The 27423-nt window shown below is 39.5% G+C and overlaps 2 protein-coding genes across 3 annotated transcripts in view; one reads left to right on the forward strand and one right to left on the reverse strand.

The window, feature by feature from the left end:
* Nucleotides 1–4517, reverse strand: part of NNT (nicotinamide nucleotide transhydrogenase) — a 43820-nt gene extending 39303 nt beyond the window's left edge. The window contains 2 exon segments of the mRNA XM_030968169.1: nt 3343–3537; nt 4388–4517. Coding sequence (XP_030824029.1) covers nt 3343–3493 — 151 coding nt within the window. The 5' untranslated portion in view covers nt 3494–3537; nt 4388–4517.
* Nucleotides 4518–4558: 41 nt separating this feature from the next.
* PAIP1 (poly(A) binding protein interacting protein 1) overlaps nt 4559–27423 on the forward strand; it is a 36542-nt gene continuing 13677 nt past the window's right edge. Inside the window, exons 1-8 of one of the 2 annotated variants that reach the window (XM_030968171.1) lie at nt 4559–4752; nt 6112–6229; nt 9572–9738; nt 14913–15101; nt 18477–18589; nt 21705–21816; nt 22914–23039; nt 25119–25225. In XM_030968171.1, coding sequence (XP_030824031.1) covers nt 6199–6229; nt 9572–9738; nt 14913–15101; nt 18477–18589; nt 21705–21816; nt 22914–23039; nt 25119–25225 — 845 coding nt within the window. In that variant the 5' untranslated portion in view covers nt 4559–4752; nt 6112–6198. Of the gene's footprint in view, nt 4753–6111; nt 6230–7608; nt 8179–9571; nt 9739–14912; nt 15102–18476; nt 18590–21704; nt 21817–22913; nt 23040–25118; nt 25226–27423 lie in introns of those variants that run through there. The other variant, XM_030968170.1, reaches the window with a different exon arrangement.

Genomic DNA, 27423 nt, shown 5'->3' on the forward strand with positions numbered 1-27423 from the left:
AAAGGTTGAAAACTAGAATTATAAACTTAGCATCTTGATTTAGTTTTTATTTTGAGGAAGCCCATCTGCTATCCCTGCCATGTATTTAAAGTCACGTTAGAGTGTGAAGCCTACAAATTATCTCTCTAATCCTTCATGTCAGGTAATCTCTTTAAGTACTGCCTTGAGTATGTTTTAGTGCTGCTTTACGACATCATGGACATCTTCCAAATACTGAGTAATATTACATACCTGGAGCACCTTTTTGACTCATTAAGTTTTTTAATATATTGAGTAGAAGATACACAGTACTTAGATTCTGCCACTATCAGAAGTAGAATCACTACATTTCACAGGTCTTAGAATGGAATATACATTCCAGTGAAATGCTCTGGCATATACATAACTTATAACTTCAAAAAATTAGTAAGAAGCCACTCTTTCATTCCCTTAGCACAATCCTAACTGTGTAATGAAGACGTATTCAAACTTCAAGCAAACGAAACTATAACTGTGACTTTCTCCATGTAACTTCTATCTACAAAAATCTTAGAGAAGATTATAAATCAAAACTATAGCAGAAAATACAGTTTTTTGATCTCCTTAACCTGACTTTGGGAAGTAGTCTGCAACAAAACAGGATCAACCAATAGAAAGTGACTTAAGGAAAAGATAAAGGAGAAGTTTTGACTCTATGCCACGTGTTCTGGGATTGAAAACAGGATGCCTATTTTCAGAGTTACTCTAATAACCTTTAAACAAACCATCTCACCTGTCCTGAAGATGAGGACATATTCCAAAGAACAGCAATATGATGTTGGCAAAAAGAAAAAAAAGGTACAGAAGATTAAACGAACACCTGATCCCTCCTGATACATAAATAAGGATTTTTTTAAAAAGGGAAATTAAAGGAGAATATTTCTTTGTTTATAAATAAAATAAAGCTTACCTATAGAACTAATTAAAAATTAACTGTTACAGGTTTAGAAAAAACAGGAAAATTTAAGAAATAAGCCTCAAAATAAAAAGGATATTTAAAGTCCCAAAATAAAGAGGGGTAAAAGTCATAGAGCTGTAGGACAAATTAATCTAGAAGTATACTGGGAAGCTCAGTCAGTCACTCCATATGCACCTTTCCCAGAACTTCAGAAAGTTTTGTATCTGTTTCTGAAGTAGCTGGTCCTAGTGACTACCTGGCACAGATTATGGGAATACTTGTTTACACCTGTATGAAAGTTCCTATGTTTCTATTAAGCAAGTAGCAGCATAAAAGCTGGCAGTAAGAAAATTATCTATGCTCCAAGTTCACTTTTCAGCTGACTACGTATCTCCGTACTTCTTCTCCTCAAGCAGCTATTGCTTTTGCACACAACATAGGCTGGATGGAACGAAAGCTAACCTGAGACAAGGAAAGTAATAACTACAGCCTTAAGAAGAAACACTGTGACACCAGTCTTTTCAGAAAACTTACTCTTCTTAGTAATACAGTGATTTTACCAAGTGTTACAATAATCAAAGCTAATCTCTGAAAGACTAAAACACAGTTCTTTTGAATCTGTCACATTTTGATTCAAGAGCACTTAAAAAGTAAATATAAGCAATAGCCCTGCTTCTAATTTGTCATTAAATTGCTGTTTTCTCCTTGATTTGTCCTCTACCAAATGACAAATCACATATTACCAAAGCATACTACAAGGGCAGCTTAATTATCAACCAAAAGACTACCAAACTTGTAGTTCTCCACATTAAATAACTGCATTTCATGAATATTACTAATTCTTAAATAAGGGCTTCCACAAAACAGATTTGACAGGGCAGCACTGAGCATTTAAACATGACACTAATCAGAATTCTTCATCCTTGTGGGAAAATTTTTCAAAAGTTATTCTTAAAAATGAGAAAATTCACACACACAGAGTAGCATACCAACTTCAGTAAAACAGAAGAGACTCTTTAGTTTCATGATTAAATTTGTGGTCAAAGCCAAATACAAAATTGATTCCAAACTCAAACAAGGACACTTACCTGGGATATTTGAGAAAGAACTTTGAACCTAGCTTCCTGTGTGTCAGTTTATGCTCCCAACCAAGGGACAATCTGCCATATGAAGACTGACAGATGTCTCTTTCATTCTGATATTTAACGTGGAAAAAAATTGAGAGCATCTCAAATCTATCAAAGACATTCTGATTTCAGCACACAACTGCGATACAGATTTATCAGGAGCCCTCAGAGTAAAGAAACTTCCCCTCATGACATTTCTTCAGAAGTTCCAAAATCTTCAGTCACCAGGTTGAAAGGGCCACAAAATGCACCATTTACTGTTAGTACTGCCACAAATTCTACACAACACAGGCTTCTCTGAACTACTACATGCTACTTTTGTGTCCCATGTTTTCACAACCAGACACTTCTGTTTCCAACAGCACTACTTTCCTTATAATCTCAAGTACCTAATGCAGTTACCTACTGTCTACATTTAGAAGAACCAAATGTCATGTGTGCAATCAGTCTAACTGTCCACATTAATCTTTTGCAGACTAAGATCCTTCATATCCACAGAAGCAGGGTCTCTAAATTCCAAGGGACACACGACCCATTCAGTAATAATGGGCAAAAATAGCGTTAAATCTACATTAGGTATTCTTCAGTCTTCCTTCCAACTGTCAGGTTATATACAGTATAGAATAGAGAAAAAAATTGTCAGTTCTGATCTTCATGTACCAGGCTCATAGTAGAAACTGGAAATAAGAGTGCCCCTTTTCCCAGTTTTTTTTTCCTGAAAATACCAGAACTTGTCCATTATCTGCTGAAATGCAATTTTTGCAAAAACACTAACAAACCCTACACGTGAAGATACATATCAATAGTTTTTCAAAGTGATACAATGTGTTTCCTGAACAAAGTTAAGAGGTTTTTTTTAAGATCGGATAATAACGTCTACAAATACTCATGCTAGCAGATGCTGTCTTTGTGAGGTCTGTATTTTCTCACATGCATGCAAATAGCTGCACTACCAAAACTAATGAGGAACTCAGGATTTGAACTAAGAAAAGCATTTATTTAAATACTTCCTTCAATCAAGGAAAGTATTAGCAGGAGCTCAAACCCTCTAACTGTAAAAACTACGTGGATCCAAAGTATTCATGATAAACACAAACACCTTCTGTGTAAGCCCTATAAAGCCAGACTAGAATTGTGCTGCAACTGACTCAGGTATGCTGCTGACATGATTTAAGAATGTTCTTTCTATTTTAAGTCTTTTCTGTACTAATGCAGATCTGAAAGAAAGAAAAAAGAAAGAAACCATTTAAATTCGTGTTTTAAAATAAAACATTGCTTAAAGTACTTTAATCAATTTACCTGGCTTTGGAGCTGCCTGAGACCCAAGCACCTGGTAAGTTCTAAACATTCGCAAGCACAGCACCTTTGCAGAACGCGGCTTCGGCGGGAGCACATTGCCAAAAACAGGAGCTGAGCATCCACCCACAGCAACACGCAGAAGGCTCGCCATTGCAAGCAGACCTCACAACAAATTCCTTGCCACGTATGGAACCCCTACAGCAAATGTGAAAACAAATCAAGAGTTATTAATGACACTGCACAGAAGGCATGTAAACGCAGCAGGTTTAGAACCAGCCGACTGCCAGTAGCCACGAGACAATCATTCCTCACCACCTTTATCTTTCAGGCTAGGAAAAAAAAAACACTTTCTTTTTTCCAAATTAAGTAAGACAGCTCTTAACCAAAACAACTGGCGTGACCAGCCGCCACCCGGGATCGCATTTCTGCGACTCAAGGTCATTTTCTCTTTACATCGTTGCTTTAAAACGGGAACTTTGGTACGGGAAAAGCGCGGCGCCCCAAGGCACCAAACAAACGACTCCAATCCGTGCCACAGCTCCCTCAGGAGTCACTCTGGGTGGCACACAGCTTGGGAGGCGCAGCAGAGCACGCACTCGGGGTGGGACACCCCGGGCAGCGGGCAGGGGAGCCGGGAATGTGCTTCTCGCCCGGAATCCCGCCGGGCCCCCGCAGCAGCAGCCCCTTTTCTCTCCTGTCACTATTTATAGCCCGCGGCCACCGAATGACCTTGGGCGGGCGGCTCGTCCCCCGCCATGCACCGTCCCCGCTCGGGGGACACCCCGCAGCCGCCACCGCCCCGCTCCCGGGGGCCCCTTCCCGGGCCACCTGCCTCCTCCCGCACGTCCGTCCCGCCACGCTCCCTCCCTCCTTCCCTCCCTTCCCCCTGACAGCGTGGCACCGCTGTCTTCTCCCCACCAGCGGCTGGCCCCCAGAGGCACCAGGAGAATGAGGCGGTGCCGGCGCAGCCCCTCACGACGCGGCGCACACGCCCCGCGCGGAGCCCCTCACACGCTCCTCCCGCAGCCCCGCACCGAGCCCGCACCGAGCCCCGCTCCACAGGCCTCCACAGAGAGCTCCGCGCAACGCCGCGCGCGCGCACGCACCGCCGCCGCGCCCCGCACGACGCCGCGCTCCCACCCGCGGTGCCGCCGCCGCGGCTCCCACTGACCTTGGGGCGGGGCGGGGGCGGGCCCGTGCTCGCCAACCCGGAAGGACTGAGGGGCACGCGGGGGTCGGGCGGCCGCGTCACGCGGCGTCTGAGGGGCGGCGGCGCGGGTGCTGGCCGAGCCGGTGGCGGCAAAGCTGGGTAAGCGTGCTCGGCTGGCCGCGGCGCGGAGCAGAAGGTCGGAGCTGGCGGGGAGACGTGCTGAAACGCGGGTGTTGGACGTGGGGCTAACGCCATAGCACGTAAGTGGTGTCCGCTTCGTTATTGTTACTTCTTAAAATGCGCGATAAAGCAGAGAGGTGTCGGAGTGGTAGGCGCATTACGGGAACAGAAAATGGGGAGCTGTGTCATCTTTGGGCATTAGGAGGAATTTCTTCACAGAAAGGGTGATTTGATGGGCTGCCCGGGGAGGTGGTGCAGTCGCCGTCCCTGGGGGTGTTTAAGGAAAGGCTGGACGTGGTGCTCAGTGTCGTGGTCTGATTGTCGTGGTGACGTTCCGTCATAGGCTGGACTCGATGATCTCAGCAGTCTTTTCCAACTTAATCGATTCTGTGATTCTATAGCTGTTGAAATAATACATGGCTGGATGAAGAGCACATGGGGCTGGAGAGGCAGTTCTAGGGGACAGCCAGCCGCGCTGCCCATTGCCTCTGTGCATTGTCTTCACACAGTCCTGCATATGTTGTCTTACTTCACACGATCTGTGGATTCCGTGTATGAGGCGTATTTTGGTTTGGGTTTTTTTTTTACTTTACTGAAGTCTGTGTAGCTGCTCATGCAAACTACATGTTGCTGGAGATGACACAGCTTCCAGACTTGTAAATGGTGACTTAGCAAGTAAAGTTAAGCACTGAAAACATGAGAGTTCCCTGAAAATAATTAATAGGATTCTCTACTACTAAATGTTCATTACTTTTGTGCTTTTGTATAAGCTTGTGTGAAATCTGTGGAGCTTTAGAGCTACAGATTATGCCTGTGGTTTATGTTTTGGGCTTAATAGCCACTGACTCCTACAAAAACATGCCTTATCAGTATGGCAGCAATTGGAATAATTCCAGCTAATGACAATAAATTACACTTCAAAAGCTAGAACCAGCCCTCTCCTTTTTTTCTAATTAGAAATACGTTATCAGCGTTTAAAAAAATAGAGCAAGTAAAAATGCCTGTGTTCTGAATAGTGACAAGGTTACAGTGTGTGACTTCTTGGCATCAGGCACTGAAGGTGTGTGTGGATTTGGTTCTGAGCTAAGTTTTAGATTATTTGGTAGGACACTTAGGACAAAGCAGGTATCTCCTAGTGACTGCCTAGAATTGTTCGTAACTGTATTTAGTGAAAGTTTTAATCCAGTCATTGGGTGCTTAGGTGAGGTCTGTCTAGTTAATGATCTCAGGGGTTCTGCTGTATGGCCTCCAAGGCTTGAAGTAATTCACAGGACTTCAGCTACTCAAGCCAAAACCTTCTAAGCATAATGTCTTAACAGTCTAAAGGGGTGTACTGTTGTAGGCAGTATTTGGGGCTTGTTATTTTGAAATTAACTAATATTATTTTTAGTTAATATTATTAACTAAAAATAATCATATTTTTCTTAATTTTGTTTTAGGTGTCTACACTAGGGAGAGGAAATTGGGTTCCCAACCAAACTCAACTGCGTTCATGCAAACTTAAGTAGTGCATCTCTAAGAAAAGTATGGATTTGGGATCACATTCCACTTTAAATGGTAAGCAGTTGCGAAACGGTTATTGAATTAATATAACATAAAATGTCTGCTAAGTGAACAGAATTCACATTTATGTCCAAAGGTGAAAACTTGTCTTGTTCCATAACTTAAGGCACTCAATTTCTCTTAGGTGTAAACTTTAAAGAATGAGATTTGCTAACTTGAAAGATTGGCATATTCAAAATTGGCATATTCTCCACTAGAATATAATGATGGAGATTTTAATTTTTCTTCACATTAATGTAAGCTTTTCATTCTCCTTCTGGCAAGGCAAAGTCTACAGATGTGGACAGAGGTCACAATATAGGCGTTAAAATTTGAGCTGATAACACAAGAACACTGAATATTTTTAATGGAGAAATTTAGCAGCTAATTTGTGATCTTTAAAGAATTGGTAATGCTGCTTAAAATAGTTTTGACAATGGTTTACACAAGTGAAGTATTATAATGGTTTTTTAAGACTCATTCAAAACATCCTGCACTGGCTCACATTCCAGTTGCAGAGTATAGATTTATTAGTTTACCATTCTATATTTCCAGAAGGGTTGCCTAGGAACAGTTTCCCCATGAGCCTCATTAATTTTAACTTATGACACCTTTAATGTCTGGCCACCTTTTTATCTTGGCAAAAATCAGTCCAATTCATTCCTTGGGGAGCTAACAAATGTTTTACACCCTGCCCCTCCCCTGTTAATAATTGAAAATGGTAACATGTAATAATAAACCCAATAGGAACCTGACTTCTAAAGGCACCATTTTACAATCCAATTGCATTTTTTTTTAATACAAGACAGCACTATTGTAATATTTTAATACTGTTTCATGCATACTTGCCTATTTTTTTCACCCCTTCATAGTGGTGAACAGAGCAGGACTCAATGCCACACAATCTTTTGATTTTTTTTGTGGCAGGAACAAGTGGCAAGGACAGCACAGACCAGACTGTTCAGGGAGCAAAATATAAACTCCCTCAGTAGGATCAGCTGAGGTGCATTTGTGGCACACCAGATTACACTTGCGCTCCTCATCTTGAAAGCTGATTGTGATACAAAGAGTTTGCAAAACAATGAGAGCAAGACTTTGGACTGAAATTGAAGAAGAGTAGATTAATTAAATTGTAAATGGACATGTGAGTTGAACTGTTCTCAGTTTATGTGATAATATTAGGAAAAATGCATTCCATGAACCATGTTCTTCAGTTGGTTCCTAGTGGTGTGGAAGGTGGTTGTTAAACATTAAATCAGAAGAGCATTTGTTATCACATCATGTGTAAATTATAAATGAAAATTATTTTTCTGAACAACCATAGTTTCATTAAGTAGCCCTAACCGTACAATAATATGGTCATGTTGGAGGCTTAACTTTATGGGGTTAAATTTAAAATTTCGCCTATAGCTTTTCCATCCCTCTCTGGTGTAAACATCTGTGTATGCACAGCGTGGCATGATGCACCTGTGGCTGCAGGTCTCTCCTGCTGTAGCTGAAGCCTTGGCCCTGCCACGGTCACCTCGCCCCGCTCGTTACCGTGGAGATGCAGTCGCAGGGAATACGGTGCCTTTGGAAACGCTGTTTCCAGGCTGCCGCGGCTCGGGGCGGGCGCGGCCATCGCGACGCTGCGCGGGGGTGAAACCGAAAGTGCGGGGCCAAGGCGGGCCCGCGCTCCGCCCGCCCTCCGCGTCCCGCCCGCCCCGCTCCGCTGCGCTCCTCCCTCCCATGAGCGCCCGAGTCGCCCGGCCTCAGCATGTCGGAGAGTTTCGACCGAGCGTCGGGTGCCGGCCGGGGCCGCGGGTGCGGCGCGCCGGAGAGCGGCGGCGGGGCCCGGCCCGCGGGCAGCGCGTCCCGCGGCTCGGGCCCGGCCGAGGAGCAGCAGCACCAGCCGGGCGGCCTCTTCCCGCAGCAGGAACCATTGCGGCCTCCGAAGACGGCCCCCCTGGGCACCGGGATGGCAGGTACGGGCTGCTCTCCCCGCTCTTTCTTTTCGCGGGGCACTTGCGCAGCTCCCCGCCCGCCGCAGGGGCACCGGCACCCGCCCTCGGGAGCGTGGTCCCGTTCCCGGGTGCGCGATGCGGGCGCCGCGCTAAGGCCGGGTCAGCCTGGTGAGCCCTGGGGCCGGCAGACACCTGGGTGACTCGGGAGGGGTAAGAGGAAGAAAACCGAAGAGAATCATGTGATGCACTGTGCAGTCAGCTCAGCACCTGCTGACCGATGCCCAGCCTGTCCCTCGGCAACAATTGACAACTCCTGGCCAGCTCCCCCCCAGTTTATATACTGAACGTCACATTCTGTGGTATGGATTATCCCTTTCACCAGTTCGGGTCAGCTGTCCAGTCTTTGCTGCCTCCCTGCTTCTTGTGCATCTGCTCACCATCAGAGCATGGGAAACCCGTGTTATCGTCGCTTGCCTCATACTGAATCCAAACCACAGGGCTGTACTAGGTAGCAAGAAGAAAATTAATCTAGTTGAAACCAGCATACTGGGTTATGGACCTGGACCAGGTAAAGGTGTGATGTTGTATTGCAGCTGTTTGCAATACTCTCTGTCCTTTCCCCCCTTTTGTGCCCCCACATCTGAGTGTACTTTTTATCCATCTGACTGCAATCTGACTGCAGATGGTCTCAGCCTTCCCCCACTGAAGAATTCCAGTCTATTTGCAAAAAAATAAACCCAACCCAACAGTAACACAAAGCTATGTTTGTTGGTCAGCTTTTTCAGGTAGGTATCAGGTTCTGTTTTCAATAAACTTATGAGCTAGTCTGTAAAGAGAGGTTTGGAAAATAGTGTTTTAAAAACACTTCAGTTGGATGTTGTGGCAAATGGTATATAAGAACAAAAATAGCCAAATGTCCTTTCAGCATTTTGTTGAAAATAAGTGTTGGTCAAAATCAGTGATGTCTGTCATTTATTGACCTTCCAAATGTATCTAAAATCAATGAAAAATCACAGGATAATCAGATAAGCAGATTTACTAGTTGCATAGGTTAACTCTTGAATAATTTGTTTACATTGAAAATAAGTTTTTTCCCTTCTCCTTTTTTTTTGTTCACCTGCACAAGACCACTGTTTACTTTCCATCCTGTAGAAAGACATGTGGAGTCTGCTTAAATGAATATCCATACCTCAGAATAAGCAATAAAACCTATGTATTTTAAGTAGGCCTATGTAGTTAAAGGAAGTATATTTATAGTAAAACCATACTTTATGTAAAAGTATACTTTAAATTTTATATATATATATATATATATATATATATATATATATATATATATATTCTGTGTTTACTTTCTGTGAATACATACTAATTTAGTGATGCCTAAGACAAGCTGTTAACAAAAATTTTTCAGAACACCTGCAAAAGACAGGAATTCCATCTGGATCTCAAGATAAAGTTTCGGTTCTTGATTCTGGACCAGAAATGGCTGTGGATCCTGTAGCAACATCAAACTTGTCTGCTAAAGCACCTGAATTTTATCCATCAGGGTACCACCAGAACTTCAATCAGAATTTCACAGTGAGTGTTTTAACTTCATTCTTTAGTATGAGCCAATTTACTTGTATTCAAATTAATAATATTTTCTTGAAATCTTTCATGTCAGATAATTTGAATTCTGTATTTGCTAAAGTGTTTACAAAAATTCTGAATATAACCTCCAGAGTTGCAGCCAGGATGTTAAGTGATATTGGGTAGATATTATGATGTACATGAGCACCTCTGCTGTGAAATATTTTGCTAAAGCTTGTTTCAGATAACCATGTTCCTTTTTGACTACACCAGGTGTTGGTTGCATTCAGTATGAGAGTAAGCTGTTTTTTTGGTGACTACCTCTCTTGTAGTTACATCTATACTGCATTTTAAATGAAAGCATAGCTTCACTCTTATGTAGAAATCACAGGGAGAGAAAGCTTGAACTTTAGCTTCTCTGAGCACAGGCTTTGCCTTTCCTGAATTTCCTGTGCCACAGGTACCATTCCTCATGACTGCCTAAGCTAGCGTAGCATCATGTGTCATCAGTGGTGTTGTATCACCAAAGGGCAAAAAAAGTTAACAGTTACCTACCAACACACCTAGTAAGAAATATATTTCCAGCTAGACTCAGATCAGTTTGTAGATGCATCATGTAATAAAAGCTATTTTATTTCTATTTCCTGCTCCATTGTCTTCCATGTTACTGCTTCAGTAACTCTACTCCAGGGAAGATCTCTTTGAATTCTTCATATATCCTTTTGTTATGCAAACATCAGACTCTGGTACTATATCTAAACAGGTGGGAACTTTTACAAATACAATCAAGTGATTAAAAAAAAAGAGGGATGCTGAATCAAATTGATTTTTGATAACTGGTAGAAAAATACCTCATTTGAATGCTGAATATGGTGCTTTGGTATTCTGAAATCTTTTCCTCACCAGTAAAATTGATGTTACCTTAGTGTTACCCGCTTTACCTGTTTACTAAATGTAATTACTGTCCTGTATAATAGACCCCACAGCCAATATACAACTGTTCATGCCAGTGTGAACATGTTTTGATGAATTGATAATCTAGGAGAAAAAATAACTGCTTTCCCCCAACACTGGGTCCATGTTTTCTATAAATAAAGTGTTTCAGTTTCAAGACAAAGAAAAAACCCAAACAGCCTTCCCAATAGCCTACATAGTGCACTCTTAAAACTGCAAAGTTTCAATGCCAACAAGTTGCTTTTCAGCTGTTTTGCAAAAACACACAAGCATGTGGGAGTGCCTGGTTGCTATGTTGTTGGAATATGCTATGAATGTGACTCATCTATTAATAAAACTACCTCTGAAAATGTTAACAAAACATGTTGCAGGCACTTTAATCTAATTAGAATATGATACACATAAAGCAGTGGTATTTTTCTTTCATTCTTCACTATTTGAAAATCTCTTGTTTTTTTTAGTTTAGTAACTGAAGGAATTTTATAAATTGGGCTCACTTGTCATAAAAATAAAAAAATTAGCACGCTTTACAGTTACACTGATTTTGACCATGAGTTTTAAAATTTGAATCAAAACAAAGTTTTGAGAAACTTTTTTTATTTAAAATTAGTACTTTATAGTTTCCATTTGTAAAGATCCCTGAATTTTTAGATCTGAAATATTGTATTTTTCTCATAAAAGACACAGTTGTTTTGCAATTGCAAAAAAACCATTATTTTTTAAATAGTGTTGCTTTCTTGTTTGATTGTGCACTATTATAATTACTCTGTCTGTCCATGTAACATTTGCTATTAGGTCAGTTAATTTCCAGTCTTTCCAGTTTTTGATGCTCAAAACTATCAATTACCTGTGAAGATGGTTTAAGGAGTACAGCTTACCAGGTTTTCTAGAATTTTCAGAAGAACTTTACTGGGATATTGAAGAAGGGCCTCCATGGAATTCTCTGTTTGTATACAGAGTCTGACCCATAGAAATTGTAGTTGTCTGCAGCAGAAATAGTGACTGTATAGGTTTGAATTGCCAGTAGGAAACACCAGGTTTGTTCCTTGGAATGGCTGTATGATAATAATATGGCTGTCACTCCATCAATGGGCATAATGACATTCTTACTTCATAGCTTTAGGAGTGAGGTTTTTGTTATTTTAGGGTTCCACAATCCTTCCCTCCTGCTTTTTTCTTTTTTAATTTCAGTAATTTCCATCAGAAGACCAAGCATGACAGTGCCACTTAACCTCATTCAGCATGAATAGGTGGTTTTAGCCTTTTTGTGCTTGGGTTTGCAATAACTTTATTGGAAACTTGTTGAGTTCATTTAACTTAAACGACAAAAAGCTTGTTCCTAAGAAGTCTGAAGAATAATCAATAAGTTGTTATTAGTGACTAAGTTCATAAGTGGAAATATTAATTTACTAGATAAAGAAAAACAGCAATCAGTACATATTAAGAAACTTAGTAAGAGCAGATTTGTCTCATGAATCTTTCCTATAGACTTTCTGTTTTATCTTTATGTATATCAGAGGAGTCCTAGTACCTATTTAGTCTTCTACCCTTCTATATGTAAACCCATGAACTGACACATAATAAGACAGGGGAAAATCTATAATATTTTCATCAGTTACTCTTTTGTTGTAAATAATCCAGAATCCCATCCTAGAGCTATCAAAGTTTAGAGAAAGAAATTGGAGCGCTGGCTTGATGGAGTAATTATTGAAATTAACAGAAAATCTCTAGTTTACTTTTGTGGCTTTAAATTATAACTTTGTAGTGATGTGTAATCTTCCAGGCTTCTGTTAGCCAGCTCCTCTTGAAAAATAATCAGGAGCCATTTGCTTTGTTTTCCTTGGGTTCATACATTGCGTGGATCTACGTTTATGTTAAATTTTGAAATCTGAAAATGAGACGTGCAAGTACTTTATTTCTAGAAGCTGAATTTAGTTCGTTTTTAAGGAATCAATTATAAATAATTTTAATAAAGTTGTATATTTCTGAATTTCCCAAGTACTCATTTTTCTCTCCCATTTGCTCAGTTCCCTGGCATAGTTACTGAAACCTAGACTTCTTTTGAAGTTGCATATTTAGTACAGGTAGATAAATATGATACAGAGTTTAGTTCTGTGTTTAGCCTCTTAATTACAAATTGAAAATAAGGGTATACAACAGGGACGCTAGTATACCAAATGGCACCTGGGATCCCTTACAACACAAGGATGTTCTCTAAGACTGGATCCTTGCCAAGTGAGTGTGAGAGGAAGATACCTTCCTCTCTGCTGAAGGAGGGTCTTGTAACAATCTGATGGCTGTCAGAAGGAGCAGCTTCTTTTACTAGCTACAGCAATTGCATGCTCTGCAGCCTGGCTGGAGAGTTTTCAGACAAGTTGTTTGGAGAGATGCTAGTTCAGCTGTATGTGATTCAGCTGCAGTAGCTGCACAGTAATGTAGTAGTTCTGTGAAACAAACTAGTTTTAAATTTATTGCGCAGAACTCCTACTGGGCTGTTTGAAATTGCCTTATAAATGTTGATTTTCTTTAGTGAAGCAGAGTATGTGGCAAGTCATACATAGGCCTGTTAGCCTTTACTTTTTGTAAGCTCCAAGCCTTTTAAAATCATAGAAAACTTTAGGTTAGTAAGGACCTCTGAAGTGCCCATGCTCCAATCCTCAGGTTGTCAAAGGCTTTATGTAGTAATAATTTTCCTTATTTTCCATAAACCCATATTTTTTTTCGTGTTTCTGGTGGGTAATATTGTTATTTAGCCATTAGTGTTATTAACTGGCATATCTTCTAGTTAAATATATTTTACCTCTGTTACACTGGTGTATGTCCCACCTCACTAACTTACAACATGTCTGAATGATTTTAGAAAGTCTGCTTTTTTTACCCACACATTCTTCACAAGTCATGCAATTAATACCAGGATGTGATTTTCAACAATGTGTATCTTGTCTTTCTCATAGCTCATACCCAGCTAGAAATTTTTCACAGATCCATATTGCTATTCAGTAGAGGAGAGATAGGCATTTAGAAGACAAAGAAATTAAAAATCCCTATTAAGGGAGTAGAAGGGGGAGGTGGACAATATAGTTATAACCCTTGTCAATATATTTATGTACACTAAGTAAAAAAAAAAGCTTTATTTTAGCTCAGCTTTACCATAGATACCCTTTAAGCATTTTTAAATGGCAGAATAGTTGAGAATTCTGATTTTCTTTACATTACTCTTATGTCTTGAATTGCTAATTTTAAGTCATTTTTTTTAGAAGTGCCGCTTCAGGCTCCTTCTTGCATTTCTGAAATATATGAGGTGATTTACACAACCTTTTGTGTAGTGTGACAAAATGATGTATTTGGACTGTGTTACTACTAGTGACATGACAAAGGATGCTGCTTTCTTTGCTATTCTCTTCGTATACCTGCATTATAATCATCTGGAACAGTGTTGACTTTAGATACCCTCACATAGATTCATTTCTGAATGGACAAAAATTCTGTTTCATCAGTGGGAGCATAAATATCAATGAAGTGATACTGGGTAGCCCCTCCTCTGTTTAGAGAGCAGTTGTGTTTACTGTCTTGTCTGGTTTTAAACCTCAGTAGCTGTAAATTAATGCAATTCAATTTGAATAGTTTCATTTCATGCCTTGTAATCTTTTATCTTTTGCCAAGAGATACAAATACTCTGGCTTTAAAATAGCCGTTTTTCTGATTATACTTCTTACATGGGAACAGTACTATGTATTTATTGTATTTCTCTAATTACTCTCACTTCTGCATATTTTTAGAACACTGTACACACTATCTAAGCCCAGAATACTTTGTTTCAAATTTTTCCTTCTTTTTCCTTCTGTGGTTCATAAATCCACAGTACAGTACCAGGAATGGTTGTTGAGCCTCAGTTTGGTAGTTCTACCCTTAACAGATAAACTTACTTGGTTTGTTAGTTAATCTTATAAACCAACTTTTGAAGCAAATTTCTTTTCCATTTTTAATGTATTTTACTGGGAGACCCTAATGTCTGTAAAAATACTTTGCCTGGCTCTTAAGGAGGCTTCTGAAGTCTACACTTCAGGAGATGTTGGGGTCTATGCTCTGTAAAAATATTGAAGTCAACTGTGTAATCCAGCATACAGAGACTCAAAACTCAGGGCTGTATGGTTATTTTTGGAGACAGAAGGTGTAACAATTCTTCAAGGTTGTTTTTAAGGAGTTGGCATATTCTTTCACTTCTACAGGATTCTTCTTTTGAAGATAGATGTGATGGCTATCTGACTCTGGCAGAATATGTACAAGACTTCCTAAATCACCTCACGGAGCAGCCAGGTTGTTTTGAAACAGAAATAGAACAGTTTGCTGAAACACTGAATGGCTGGGTTATTGCAGATGAAGCTTTACGAGAACTTGTTGAACTCATCTATCAGCAGGTAATGTATTACAAGATGGACATTATGCCTCTGTTACCCAGTGTCCAAGATAGATATTCCAGTATTTGTTACATTATTGTATCAATGTAGTAATTTAATGATTGATATTTTTTTCCTTTAGACTTAAATATATAGGGAAGGATTTTGTTCAGTTAATCGAAATGGTAGCTCAGATTTCAAATGCCTAAGTTGTATACATTTTCCCAGTTTGCTGTTTCCTTTGTTCTGTGTTTGTATCTCCTGGGTAACATACTACAGTTGAAATTATGCTATTTAATTAAAGGAAGTTGTTTGTATTTTAGTTTTTGTTAGTAAAGATTGAAGAAACTTATACAATATTGTACACTTTTATTCTCTTGTGCAAAAAAATTCTTCATAGTCCTAAGAAACTTTTAATTTCAAGGTATTTAAAAAAAATAAATTTATACCTACTGTGCACACCATCTTTTGGGAAATACCTCCTTTCTGCCAGGCTTTTTCTTTATTTGAAATATACCTATTTCAGAACAGCATAATTGGAGAAAAGGAAAGCTCCTCTAAGGGTAACTAGGTCCAGTCCTATTGATGGCCATGGAAATGAGGACAGAGACCTTGAGCTGAACTCTGCACTAATTGGGGGAGCCATTGGAAAGAACAGCTTAATATGTGTTGCTTAGCAAATGAGCTGCTGTTACCGTCTTCTGGGCTCGCTGCAGAAAAGGAAGCCATGCTTCTTGGCTTGCTCTTCATTATTTGTTGTTATCCCAACAAACCTTTCATAGGTTTGTTGCTTACAAATTCTACCTTGAATAAAAGTAAGAAAGCAGACTTTTACTTAAGTAAAGATACCTGCAGAATATTTTAATCTAGTATATGTAGAAGTGGAATGACTGGTTGGCCATTGTACAGAACTGTAGAGTCTCAGGTTTCTCATTATTATACAGAATTAATGCAAATTTAATTGAGACCAGTTTAGTTAGACATGATGATCACCTGTGCTGCATTTGGCAGCATCATTTTACCATTCCTTATTTGAACCCATGGAGAATAGTTTATTGGAACAGAAAAAAGAGGATTTCATGCTATTTTTAACTTCCTGTATTTTAAATACACTGACTTACATTTAATAGAAGTCTTTAATGTTACCTCTTCTCCTCTGTCCCCCTTTAAAAGCAAGTTCAGCATTGGGGTTTACTGTGACTTCCTCAACTCAGAAGTTCAACATTAGTCTGAAAAATTTACATGAAAAAGTTACATGAAAAATAAAGCTTAATGCTGAAAAGCTGTGTTAGTATCTACAAGCATCTGATTTTAGATATCTTATGTATCAGGCCAGCATAGTGTCTGAGCAAAGCCAACTATACTTATTCTTCTTTCTTGAGCAGAGGCTCAAGCGTTTGTCTCCCATTTTTTCACAAAACAATTAAAATTGCTGTAACTTACAAGCATCTGCCTCAGTGATACAAATTTGACCCAACTAAGCTGATTTACAGATGCTAGGTTTGTAAAGGAAATATACTGAAATGAAATAAACCCATGTCCTATAGGGTCTTCCCATCACTTCTGTGTAAGGCATCTTAGCCTGTCTATAAATAGTAATTATATACTTATCTTATTTATGTCTGAACAGAGTGAAGTGCCAGTTCTTTTGTGACAGTCTTCCGAAAGTTGGACACTGAATTCATAGTTTAAGAACCTTTACTGTTGTCTAGTTAATGCAGTGGATTGTTCCTGTTAGAGCAACTACAGTTTCCCAAGATATGTCTTGGTAGATTAACCTTCATGCTTAGATTGTGACTTTTTTGAGTTGGAGGTAAAGTGGTGTTGCCAGCAATAATTGTTCCAAGAATATGATTTTGCAATGTAATGATTGATTATTAGGAAGATATAGGGTGGAATATTTGTTTGTCTGGGTGTGCTACCCCAGATCATAATACCTAAAATTTAGTCATTTCAATGTTTGGTGCAACCACAAGTACAGCCCAACTAGTAAGGAAGATAATGTTTAAAAAATACAGCTGAGATTTGAAGAATTTGTGTATGTGTTGGAATGTTAAAGTTTTTGTTTGCTGGGGGTTTTTTGGGTTGGAGTTTTTTTGTTAGGAAAAAGTATTAAAAAGGCTCACTTTGTAAAAAAAGGGGTACCTTTTCTAGTCAGAGCAACTGATTGAACCACAGCATGAAAGTCTTTTTAGGTAGTTCACATGCCCCTTACGGGAAAGTGGTGAATTCCATTTGTCTATCTTAATTACTTAAACTTGTTGTATCTTCCAGAGACACTTAATTTTTTTACCAGCAATTCTATGCACATAGGAGAATTATGTCTTTTTCTCTGCCTGTAAGAGGTAGCTAGGTATAATTGCATTAGCAAGACTTTTTTTTTCAAACATGTTGGAACAGCTCAACCATGCAAACATATCTGTAGCACTGATACATGATCAGGATGCAAAGAAAAATATTCAAAGATTGTAACGCCAGAGGAGAAGTTTACTGAGTTCTTAGTATCCTCATTTTCTTTTGGACAGAGCAGGTGAAGTTATTTGCAGCAGAACCTCTTTTCACTGTAACTGCGTCTGAGAAATAATCTGAAATTCAAGTGTTGTTAGAGGAGGCTTGAAAATGAGTGAACAAAATAAATTTCCACCTCTTAAAGTTTGAGTTATCAGATTAAAACAGAAGATTTTTTACACAATATCATTCCTACCACGTTTTTTTAGATGACAAAGGTGTAGATGTTCAGCAGTAGCGGGACTTGTTTTAGCAAAAAAAGGATACATTGAGAACTGTTACTTGTAATGATCTAGTCTTACTCTCTGATTCAGAAGTTTGCAATTCTGCAGATTGCTGGAGGATGTATGGGAGAAAGTATTTCTCTTTACTTGCCATGTTCTTACACTCTCCTTGGGTATTAACCATGGCAAAAAGAGATTATGGAATAAATAGCTTATAGACTGAAAAAAGACAACTTTTGATGATGTTGTTTGAATGTACTCATTGTTCCTTGAGAGCGTATGTGTTCTTGAAAAAGTGTCTTAATGTCCACTGTTGATTTTTTTGTATAAGAAATCTGTAAGTGACTTTGAGACACTCTTCAGTTGTAGGTCACAGTGCAGAAATAGAGTTACATGAAGACATGTGGCATAATGGTGGTTGATTTCTTAGAGCCATAGAATTATAGTATAATGAACTTCTAAGTTCTGCTGAAGTGCATATATCAGCATGCTGGAGCAATACAAAAGTGAACATGGCAAATAGTAATTATTAATCATTAATTTTCTGCTCATGAGTTGTCTGATCAACATTAAGCATGGGTTTCAAAAAAGCTTTTAACAATATTTTCTGACAGCCTAATCATTACTTTTATAAATAATTTATTTTTCCTTTTTTTTTTGGAAGGCCACATCTGTCCCAAATTTTTCATACATGGGAGCCCGGTTGTGTAACTATCTATCTCACCACCTAACCATTAGTCCACAAAGTGGGAACTTCCGACAGTTGCTGCTTCAAAGGTCAGTATCAGTTAATTTAAGCCTTGTTCTCTTCAGTTACATCTTTCTGGTTTGTGTGTTAACTCCTTCTGTTGAGATAAGAGATACTTATTTAAAATATTACAGATTGAGGAGTATCAAAACACAGGTACATGCTGAGTACTGAACACATGCATCTTAAAATATTTTAATATTTTTAAACATAAAAATAGGACTCCATTTGAAGTTCTGTGTGATCTTTTGAACTGAGTATATTATGCTGATCCCCAAAATAGTGCAAATTGGAAAGTTAATCTACTTTAAAAGTTTACTAAATGCACACATAGGTACTGTCCTTGTCCTTTGACTCTTGCCAGTACTTACTTAATTGTGGTTTTTTAATTAGTGCTTTGATTTTTTGCCTGGAATTGCTGTGTAAGGTTTATTCACTGATGCGCTAACTGACTTTGTATCTATGAAATAGCAGTATAAAATCCAGAAGGATAATTTTTTTCAGTTTCAGTTGTTGCAGATTTCTGGGGACCGCACTTAATACTGATTAAACTTTGTAGTTGACAAAAATGCAACATTTTAAAATTATTATATCCTCTCAAATATTATTGCATGACGTTTGAAGGAGTACTGTCTTGGACACTTCAGAATTCTTTAGAAATTTGCATTTTGTTTTTTTTTAAAGACTGGCTTTCTAAGCTTCAGGTTTGCCTCTTATTTGAAAAGTTTTTACTTAGTCCAGCAAAAGTGTGGTAAACTTTTACTGTAGTGCATTCCAATGGTCTTTTTTCATGAGTGGAATATTGTGGTTTAACCTGGCAGGTAGCTAAACGGCTTGCAGCCCCTCACTCACTTCCCCACCCTCCCAATGAGATAGGCAAGAGATCTGGGGGCAGAAAAAGCAGTATTCATGGGTTGAGATAAAGATATTTTATTAGGACAGGAAAGGATGTGGATATATAATAACAGTGATAAAAGAATTAGCATATACAAAACAAGAGGCACACTGTGCAATTGCTCAGCACCCACGATGCCCAAATAGTTCCTGAGCAGCGGCCTCCAGCAGCTTTCTCCCTGGTTTGTATGCTAAGCATGAGGGCGCATGGGATGGAATATCTGTGGGGCCAGTGGTGTCTCCCCTCAGCTTCCCCCCAGCCTCCTCACTGGTGGGCTGGGGTGGAAGCAGAAGAGTTCTTGATGTAGTGCAAACACTGAAGCAAAAGCTAAAACCAGGGCATGCAGAAGCTGAAAACACTCATTTTTCTCTCATTTTCTGGTTGTTGTTCTCCGTTTTTTTATTGTTGTTGTTTGTTTGTTTTGTTTTGTTTTTTCTTTCAAAGTCATTGCTTATGATTTTTTTTAACTGTGTTACTTTGTTACTGAAACATGAAAGGAAATCCCTGTTAATGTTGCATTTTCTGGCTCTTGGTTTTGAAGCAAACCGAATGGATAACATTAATGATAGCACTCTGAAGCTATTAATTTAAAGCTGCTGATGTTTTGCTTGCTGATATGGATGAAATTGGGAGCAGGGAGGATGTGTGCAGATAAACAACCTAATAATGTGACCACAGAGAGGTCATCTTGTGTTTCTCAACTAAGTCTCTACCTGAAACTTTGTATTTCAACTCTTAAGATTTTTCAGTTTCTCCACTTTTTTTCAATCCATTACACAATCATTAAAATTTGTTTGGGTTTCCTTTTATCTCAAATATTTTTAATTTTGTTTTTGTACTTTTATGTAAACCTGTGTGGTTTGGCACAGTTGCTAAATACTAGAAAAATTACTTCACTACCGTAGTATGTTAATCCTATTTTTGTATTTATATCTAAATTACAAAATCATGGACCTATTGGGTTGGAAGAGACCTTAAAAATCATCTAGTTCCAAACCCCTCTGCCATGGGCAGGGAACCTTCTGCTACACCAGGTTGCTCAGAGCCCCGTACAGCCTGGCTTTAAACACAGGGATGGGGCATCCACAGCTTCTCTGGGAACCTGTCTCAGTGCCTCACCACAGTCTTAGTAAAAAATTTCTTCCTAATATCTAGTCTAAACCTGTCCCCTGTTAGTTTGAATCCATTCCCCTCTGTCCTGTCACTGCATGCCCATGTGAAAAGTCTTTCTCCCTTTGGGGCCTCTCTTAGGTACTGGAAAGTGCTACCAGGCGTCACTGATGCCTTCTCTGCTCCCCGCTGAGTCCCTGCTCTCTCAGCCTGTGCACACAGGAGAGCTGCTCAGGGCTCTCTGGTCAACTTAGTGGCCTCCTCTGGTCTCACTCAATATGTTTGTGTCCTCCCTGTTCAGAGGACCCCAGGTCTGGATGCACTGCTCCAGGTGGGTCTCAGCAGAGCAGAGCAGAGGGACAGAATCCCCTCCCTCCCCTGCTGCCCACAGGCTCTGGATGCAGGATACAATTGGCTTTCTGAGCTTCAGGCATGCACTGTCATATTGATCTTCTCGTCACACCCCCAAGTCCTTCTTGGCAGGACTGCTTTCAACCATTTCCCTGCCTAAGCTGTTCTTAATGCTTGGGACTGCTCTGACCCTTATGCAGAACCTCACACTTGGCCTCGTTGAACTTCATGAGTTGCACAAGGCCACCTCTCAAGCCTGTTAGGGTCCTGTGCCATCCCTTCCCTCTAGAGTGTCACTTAACACCACTCAGCTGGGTGTCATGAATTATGTATCACTATCACTTAACATGGCAAGATAAACAATTAATCAAATAAGTGTAAAGGCATCTAAGACAATGTGGTAAGCACCCTGAAGAGGGGAGCATGTCTACTTCATTTCTTTGGGCATTGGCTGCCTGTGTTACTGTTGCACATCCTGGACCCATATTCAGTTGTAAAAATTGTGTAACTATTAATTTCTACATGTTGTAAGTTGTTCTTTTAATTTTGCTGTGTCAGATATCTCAGTGCTGAAAGACCTAATCATGTAATCATATGTGTTTCTCTAAAAGGATGCAAATCCACTGCTTCTTTGTGAAGGCCGTTCATTCCCTTCACAGATCATACATCCCAGCATTCAGCATGTAACAGTTTTCATGCTAAAAGTTCTCAGCATTCCTTTAAATGAGTAACATGTTACATACGTTGGAACGACTACAGATGGTGTAATTGTTCTTTAATTTTTACAGGTGTCGAACAGAGTATGAAAACAAAGATGAAGCTACTAAAGGGGATGAGACTACTAGAAAACAATTTCATGCCTTCGTGCTGTTCTTAGCTGAACTTTATCTTAACTTAGAGGTAAGAAGAAAGTCGGCTGTCATGTGGCTCTTCATACAATTTTTGTTGTGTGTAGGTAAACACTGCAACTTCATGCATCTGTGATATGTTCAAAAATCTGTATATTTTTTTTTATGCCTGTGCTTTCACCAGCTTCTCTTCCTGCTATAGCATAGTTAAAAATACACATATAACTTGATTGTTTCAGTGGTTTGATTAAAGCAAACACTATCAAAATGTTCTGCTGGCATGAGGAAGATCCTTCTCTAACTCTTCCATTTCTGGACCGTAAGTGGTCCTTGAGATCTACCTTTCACTTGCTAGATGAAAAAAATGAAGATTTTCAAAGACTTTGGAACAGGGGAAGTTGTCCCTTTGTGGAGTATGCCATAGTCCTTGGAGTATGCCATTTGGTTTTAAACCATTTTCTGTAATTTTTTAATTATATAAAGACTGCTTTCTAGAATTAAGCTACCACTGCTGTAGAGAATAGGCAATGCAATATGGAAAAGAGCATGAGGTTCTGGGAATTTGGTAATTTTTGGACCATTAAGCAGGCATTTGGTAGCTTTTCTTATTTTAGCAGAGAAACAAAATTCTAGCCATGCATTGTTATGCCAGAATTGCAAGGAAATTACTCAGATTAAGTTTTCCACTGACACCTAGCTGTGTGGTGCAGTCCATGTGCTGGCAGAAAGGGATGCCACCCAGAGGGACCAAGACAGGCTTGGGAGGTGGGACCATGCAAACAAGGTCAAGTGCAAGTACTCATCTGGGCCAGGCACAAATACAGGCTGGGTGGAGAATCAGTCAGGAGCAGCTCTCCTGAGAAGGGTTTTGGGTGTTGGTGGATAAGGACCTCAGCATAACATGCATCAGAAGATGTATGGTCAGCAGATTGAGGTAGGTGATCACCTACATGATGTTTAAAGTCCATTCCAACCCAAACCATTCTATGATTCCATGAAAGTCTGTGTTCTAAAATGGTTACAGTATTTGGCATATAGATGTCAACTATATTGATCACAAACCAAATTATACAGCATTCAAGAGAGAAAATGTGCCCAAAATAATTTCTAATATTTGAAATATTGGGGGGTTTCTTATATGTTTTGCAGATTAAGGGAACAAACGGACAGGTTACACGGGCAGAAATTCTTCAAGAAGGCCTTCGGGAATTACTGAATGCACTCTTCTCTAATCCTGTGGACAGTAATTTGATATGTGCAGTGAAACTGCTGAAGGTGAGACAGTAGTTTTAAAAGAAAAAAAACCAGTTTTTTTAAACTGCCTAGCTTTAATATAGGGAATCGTAGGGTAAATTGCAAATGAGTAAGTATTTATAGGGGTTTATGCATTACAGCATTAGCAGAGCAAACTACTATTTTTGTTTTTCTTAGTACCATTAGGAAATTGAGCCAGTAAAAAAAGTAACAAGTTGCTCTAAAAATAAATCCAAGGCCATTTGTGTACAAATGAGCAATAGAACTGAAGTTGAGGTGCCAGTGAATAAATGCTTCCTCTCGATCTCATTTTGCTGCTTCTGTGTAGGAGAAAACTAACATGTCTGAATGAATTGTGATATCTTAGGTATGCTTTGTGTTCTGGAGGACACCTGGCCATTGGGGTCCATCACTTTTTGTGGCAAAAGGTTCTTAATATCTCTTCCTTCCTTCTGTGTTATGGCATTATTATTGTAAAAATATATAGATTTCTCTTTCATGTGGAAAATAAACCTCTTTGCTCATAACCCATAGCTTTTCTTGTAAAATTGTTAGCCTCTGTGTAGGAGAGGCTCTTATCTTCACTAGGCATCATTATACTTGTATTTGGGAAAACAGTTTAAAATAGGATAGAAGGTTAAATGCTAAACAGTATTTTTCTGAAGATTTTTAGTTGGCTTGGTTTTTTTCCTCATTCCTTACCCTTCCTCATACTCCACTGCTTCTCAACCTGCTCTATCTTGAGTTTCATTTCTGACAGCTTCTCTTGATATCATAAACATAGAGTAGGGAAGAGAGATTTTTGTAATTTAAAACCTTCATTTGGCGTTTGGATGTTTAAGGAGGTTGCTTCACAGCAGGTGTGAGATTGTGCTCAGTGAGCACATTCACTCCTGCGGTCAGTCCTTATGTTGGCAATGCTTCCCTGAGGCAAGGCCCACTGAAGAACCTTTTTAAGCAGCAATACACAAATCAGGAAGCTTTATAGCGCAGTAAAGAAGAAAAGAAAAAAAACAATCATCTAAATTGTTTTATGACATATTGCTATATCTAAACGGTGTTACAGAACAGACACTATTTTTCATGCAAGTGTTTTCTGACGTTATATAGTATCTACAAATGTTGAGTATGTATGTATCTAGACTGGGCTGCCTCATGAAACCTTAGTTTCACTACTGAAGCAATAAACGTCTCATTTTATCTTTTCCATTTTATACACTGATAGATACAGGTTTTTCTCTGTTTGCTGTGCAGTATGTTTATTTTTAATTAATCTTGATACTATTACCTGATTATCCAGGATTAAGGTGAGACCACTGTGGAATGCCGAACAGATGCTGACCAATATACTTGCTTTTCTCTTGGGATCCTTTGTATCATCAAGCGCTATTCCAAGCATTTTTGATCATGTAGTATTTATGCTGAGGAGATTGCTATTAGTGGCAAACTAATTATTTTTCTGATTTAACTCCTCCTGCAATTATAGGGAAATGAAGTACCTATTCTTGTAGTAAAAAGCTTTCATCCACAGCTGCTCTAGACTGACTCCTGCTAAAGCTTTCCTGGCAGCAGTTCTAGCCTCATACACTTTTCTATATTAAAGTCCAGGCTGGCTTCTTCAGATAATTTTGGTTTCCTTTATATAAACCCAGAAGAAATTCTCTGGCATGTGTGATGCTGGCCAAGTTGACTGAAGTGTTTCTAAAGCTCAATAAAGTATTTCCTGTTGTCATGTAAACTGGTGGAATCAGCTGCAAAAATAAGATTTAAAGGAAATAAATGATGGTAGTATGTACCTAAATCAAGTAAGATCTGACCAATGTCACTGAAGAGTTGTTTCGAAATTGTATTTCAAGACTGAAACAAGTGGCTGTGAACTTCTAGGTAGTATAAATACTGGACACGAAGCTCCTATACTGTCTGTAGTTTAAAATAAACTAGTTATGAGGGCTGTTAATCTGTTTAGCAAAGAGATACAGGCAGCTGGGAGTGTCAGCCATCAGGTAGTCCAGTGTCATGAATTGTTACAGAATCTCTTAAGTTGACTGTTTATTAAGGATTTCTAATTTAAAAAGAAAAATACCAATCCGTTGTCTTTAGTTGACAGGTTCCGTTTTAGAAGATGCCTGGAAAGAAAAAGGAAAGAATGATATGGAGGAAATGATTCAGAGAATCGAAAATGTTGTGTTGGATGCAAACTGTAGCAGGTGAGAAGATAAGTTTATGTGCAGTGTTTTGTTTTTATGAAAAAGAACACCTTGAAAAAATCTTCAACTATAATGAACAGGGCAAAAAAATTATCTTTGAAACTTAATATTTATGAAAATTAATGTGTTGTGTGTGCAGGTCATTTTTCATGTAAAAAAGGTGATTTTCAGTTGAAGGGTAATGTGGCTTTTTTGGCAGTTGGGTTGATTTTGTTTTGGGGTGGGTTTTTTGTATTTTAGTTTTTAATAGAGATTCAAGTTCCACTATTTTTTGTTTGGTTTTTTTTCTGGAGAGCATACCTTTTTGGCAAGGTCTTAGCTTTAATCTGGAAAAAGAGTGGCTGACTAATGTATTAGTAATATATTAGTGACTGACTAATCATGAAATTGTCATAAAGCCACCTTTGTGCATGAGGTTATCTTATTCTGCTGTGCTTCATCCTCAGCTTCTTGCAGCCTTACTAAAAACCTGTAGTGGGCTCAGACACTGATCTCTTGCCATATGGAGGGAGGCCAGGAGTGGCTCATAACATCTGTGGATTGTAATTGAGCTGCCCACAAGGAGGATGAGGAAATTTTTGCTTCAGGAACCAAAATAGATGGCACAAGCTGAGGCCTCAATGATGTAGGACAACAAACAAATTTTGATGCCTTTTCACTGGTCCTAAAATCATGAGCCAGACACAGTTACCTAACAAAAAGGGGTTATCTTACGAGGATCCTTAGATGCTCAACTCACTGGGTGGAAAGCAGCATAATGTGTATACATGTCTGTATGTTTAGCAAATTAGCGTAACTGACAGGGATCCCCAGGTAGAGATATAAGTGGTGAGGTAGTTCCCCCCCAGGGCAACCCTTTCTGAATTCCTCCCCCTCTCAGATAGGAACTAAACTTTGTTTATAAAAATGTGTCTGGGAAAGCTGGTCTCAGCCTTGGCTTCCCAGGGAATCTAACCTTGGACCACCGGCTTGGAGGTGCTGAGGAATTTCTTGTGTCTTTCTATGTAATAGAGTAGATAAAATGCTAGCTGCAAATACTGTGATAGGCTACTGAGCTATAAATATACATGTAAAGAATATAGAGAATATATAAAAGAAAAAAGAGGCAAAAATCAATTTGGCATCAATTTCAGCTGGGAAAATAATGGATTTTTTTAATATATTCTTTAATGATAGTCTTCTCCATAGGAACCCCAAGGGGAGGGAAAATCACACACAACCAATGACAAGGAACATAGTACACTGAAAGACAAACCCGGCTGACAAATCATAATACAATATGGGAGCGGCTCCCCACCCTGACCCGATCACCCTCTGTCCCTGGGAGAACTTTCTAGGGATGGGGAGGGGGCAGAGAGTGATGGGCAGGGGGGTTGCCTGGGAAACCAGGGAGGAGAAAGACTTCATTATGACACAATTAGGGAGGGGTTCTCTAGACTGACATCAAACTCGAAACAAAAAGGCGGGAATTGCCATGGCAGCACATGATTGACAGTTAACTGATCGGGGGAGAAGGGGGAGGGAGCCCTGAAAGCTGCATCTGCAAACGCCATTTTGAGTATTAATAAAACAACTAACTTCTATATAAGAACTAAATAAAACTCTCATAAACAGAACATGCGCATGCACCACAACATCTCCCCCTTTTTTAAACTAAACAAATGGAAAAGGAAAGGGGGAGATTTAACGTCAACTTCAACTTGAAAAATTAATAAGGTAGAGTCTAACTTAAAAGTCCAACAAAGTCTATAATTAGACTTCTTCGTAATCGTCTTCCGGCTCGGCCTCCGGCACTTCTTCTGTCTCTGGGCTCGCGGTGTTCTGGTTGGCCATCTCTACGTAGCCGGTGGTGTCTGGTGGCGGCGGGAGCGTGGCCAGGACTGCATTGGCTTGTGGCACGGAGGTGAGCCGGTGAATTAATTTCTTCAAACAAGTCCATACAACTAAAGAACTAATAATGATGACAACAAGAACTAACACAAGATAACCAACGTCTCTGATGATGGAAACTGCCCAGCCGGAGAGTCCTGACTCTGGGAGGAGGTGGTACAGCCAGTTGGAGGATTCCTCTCGGAGGTCTTTGATGTTTCTTTGAATCTCTCCGTCCGATTTTTGCCCGTACATCCTCGGCCTTTGACTTTAAGTCAAAGCAGCAGAGGCCCTGGAACTCCCTGCATGAGTGATGGTGGAGCAGAAGC

Source organism: Camarhynchus parvulus, chromosome Z (assembly GCF_901933205.1).
Source record: "Camarhynchus parvulus chromosome Z, STF_HiC, whole genome shotgun sequence".
Classification (NCBI taxonomy): Eukaryota; Metazoa; Chordata; class Aves; order Passeriformes; family Thraupidae; genus Camarhynchus; species Camarhynchus parvulus.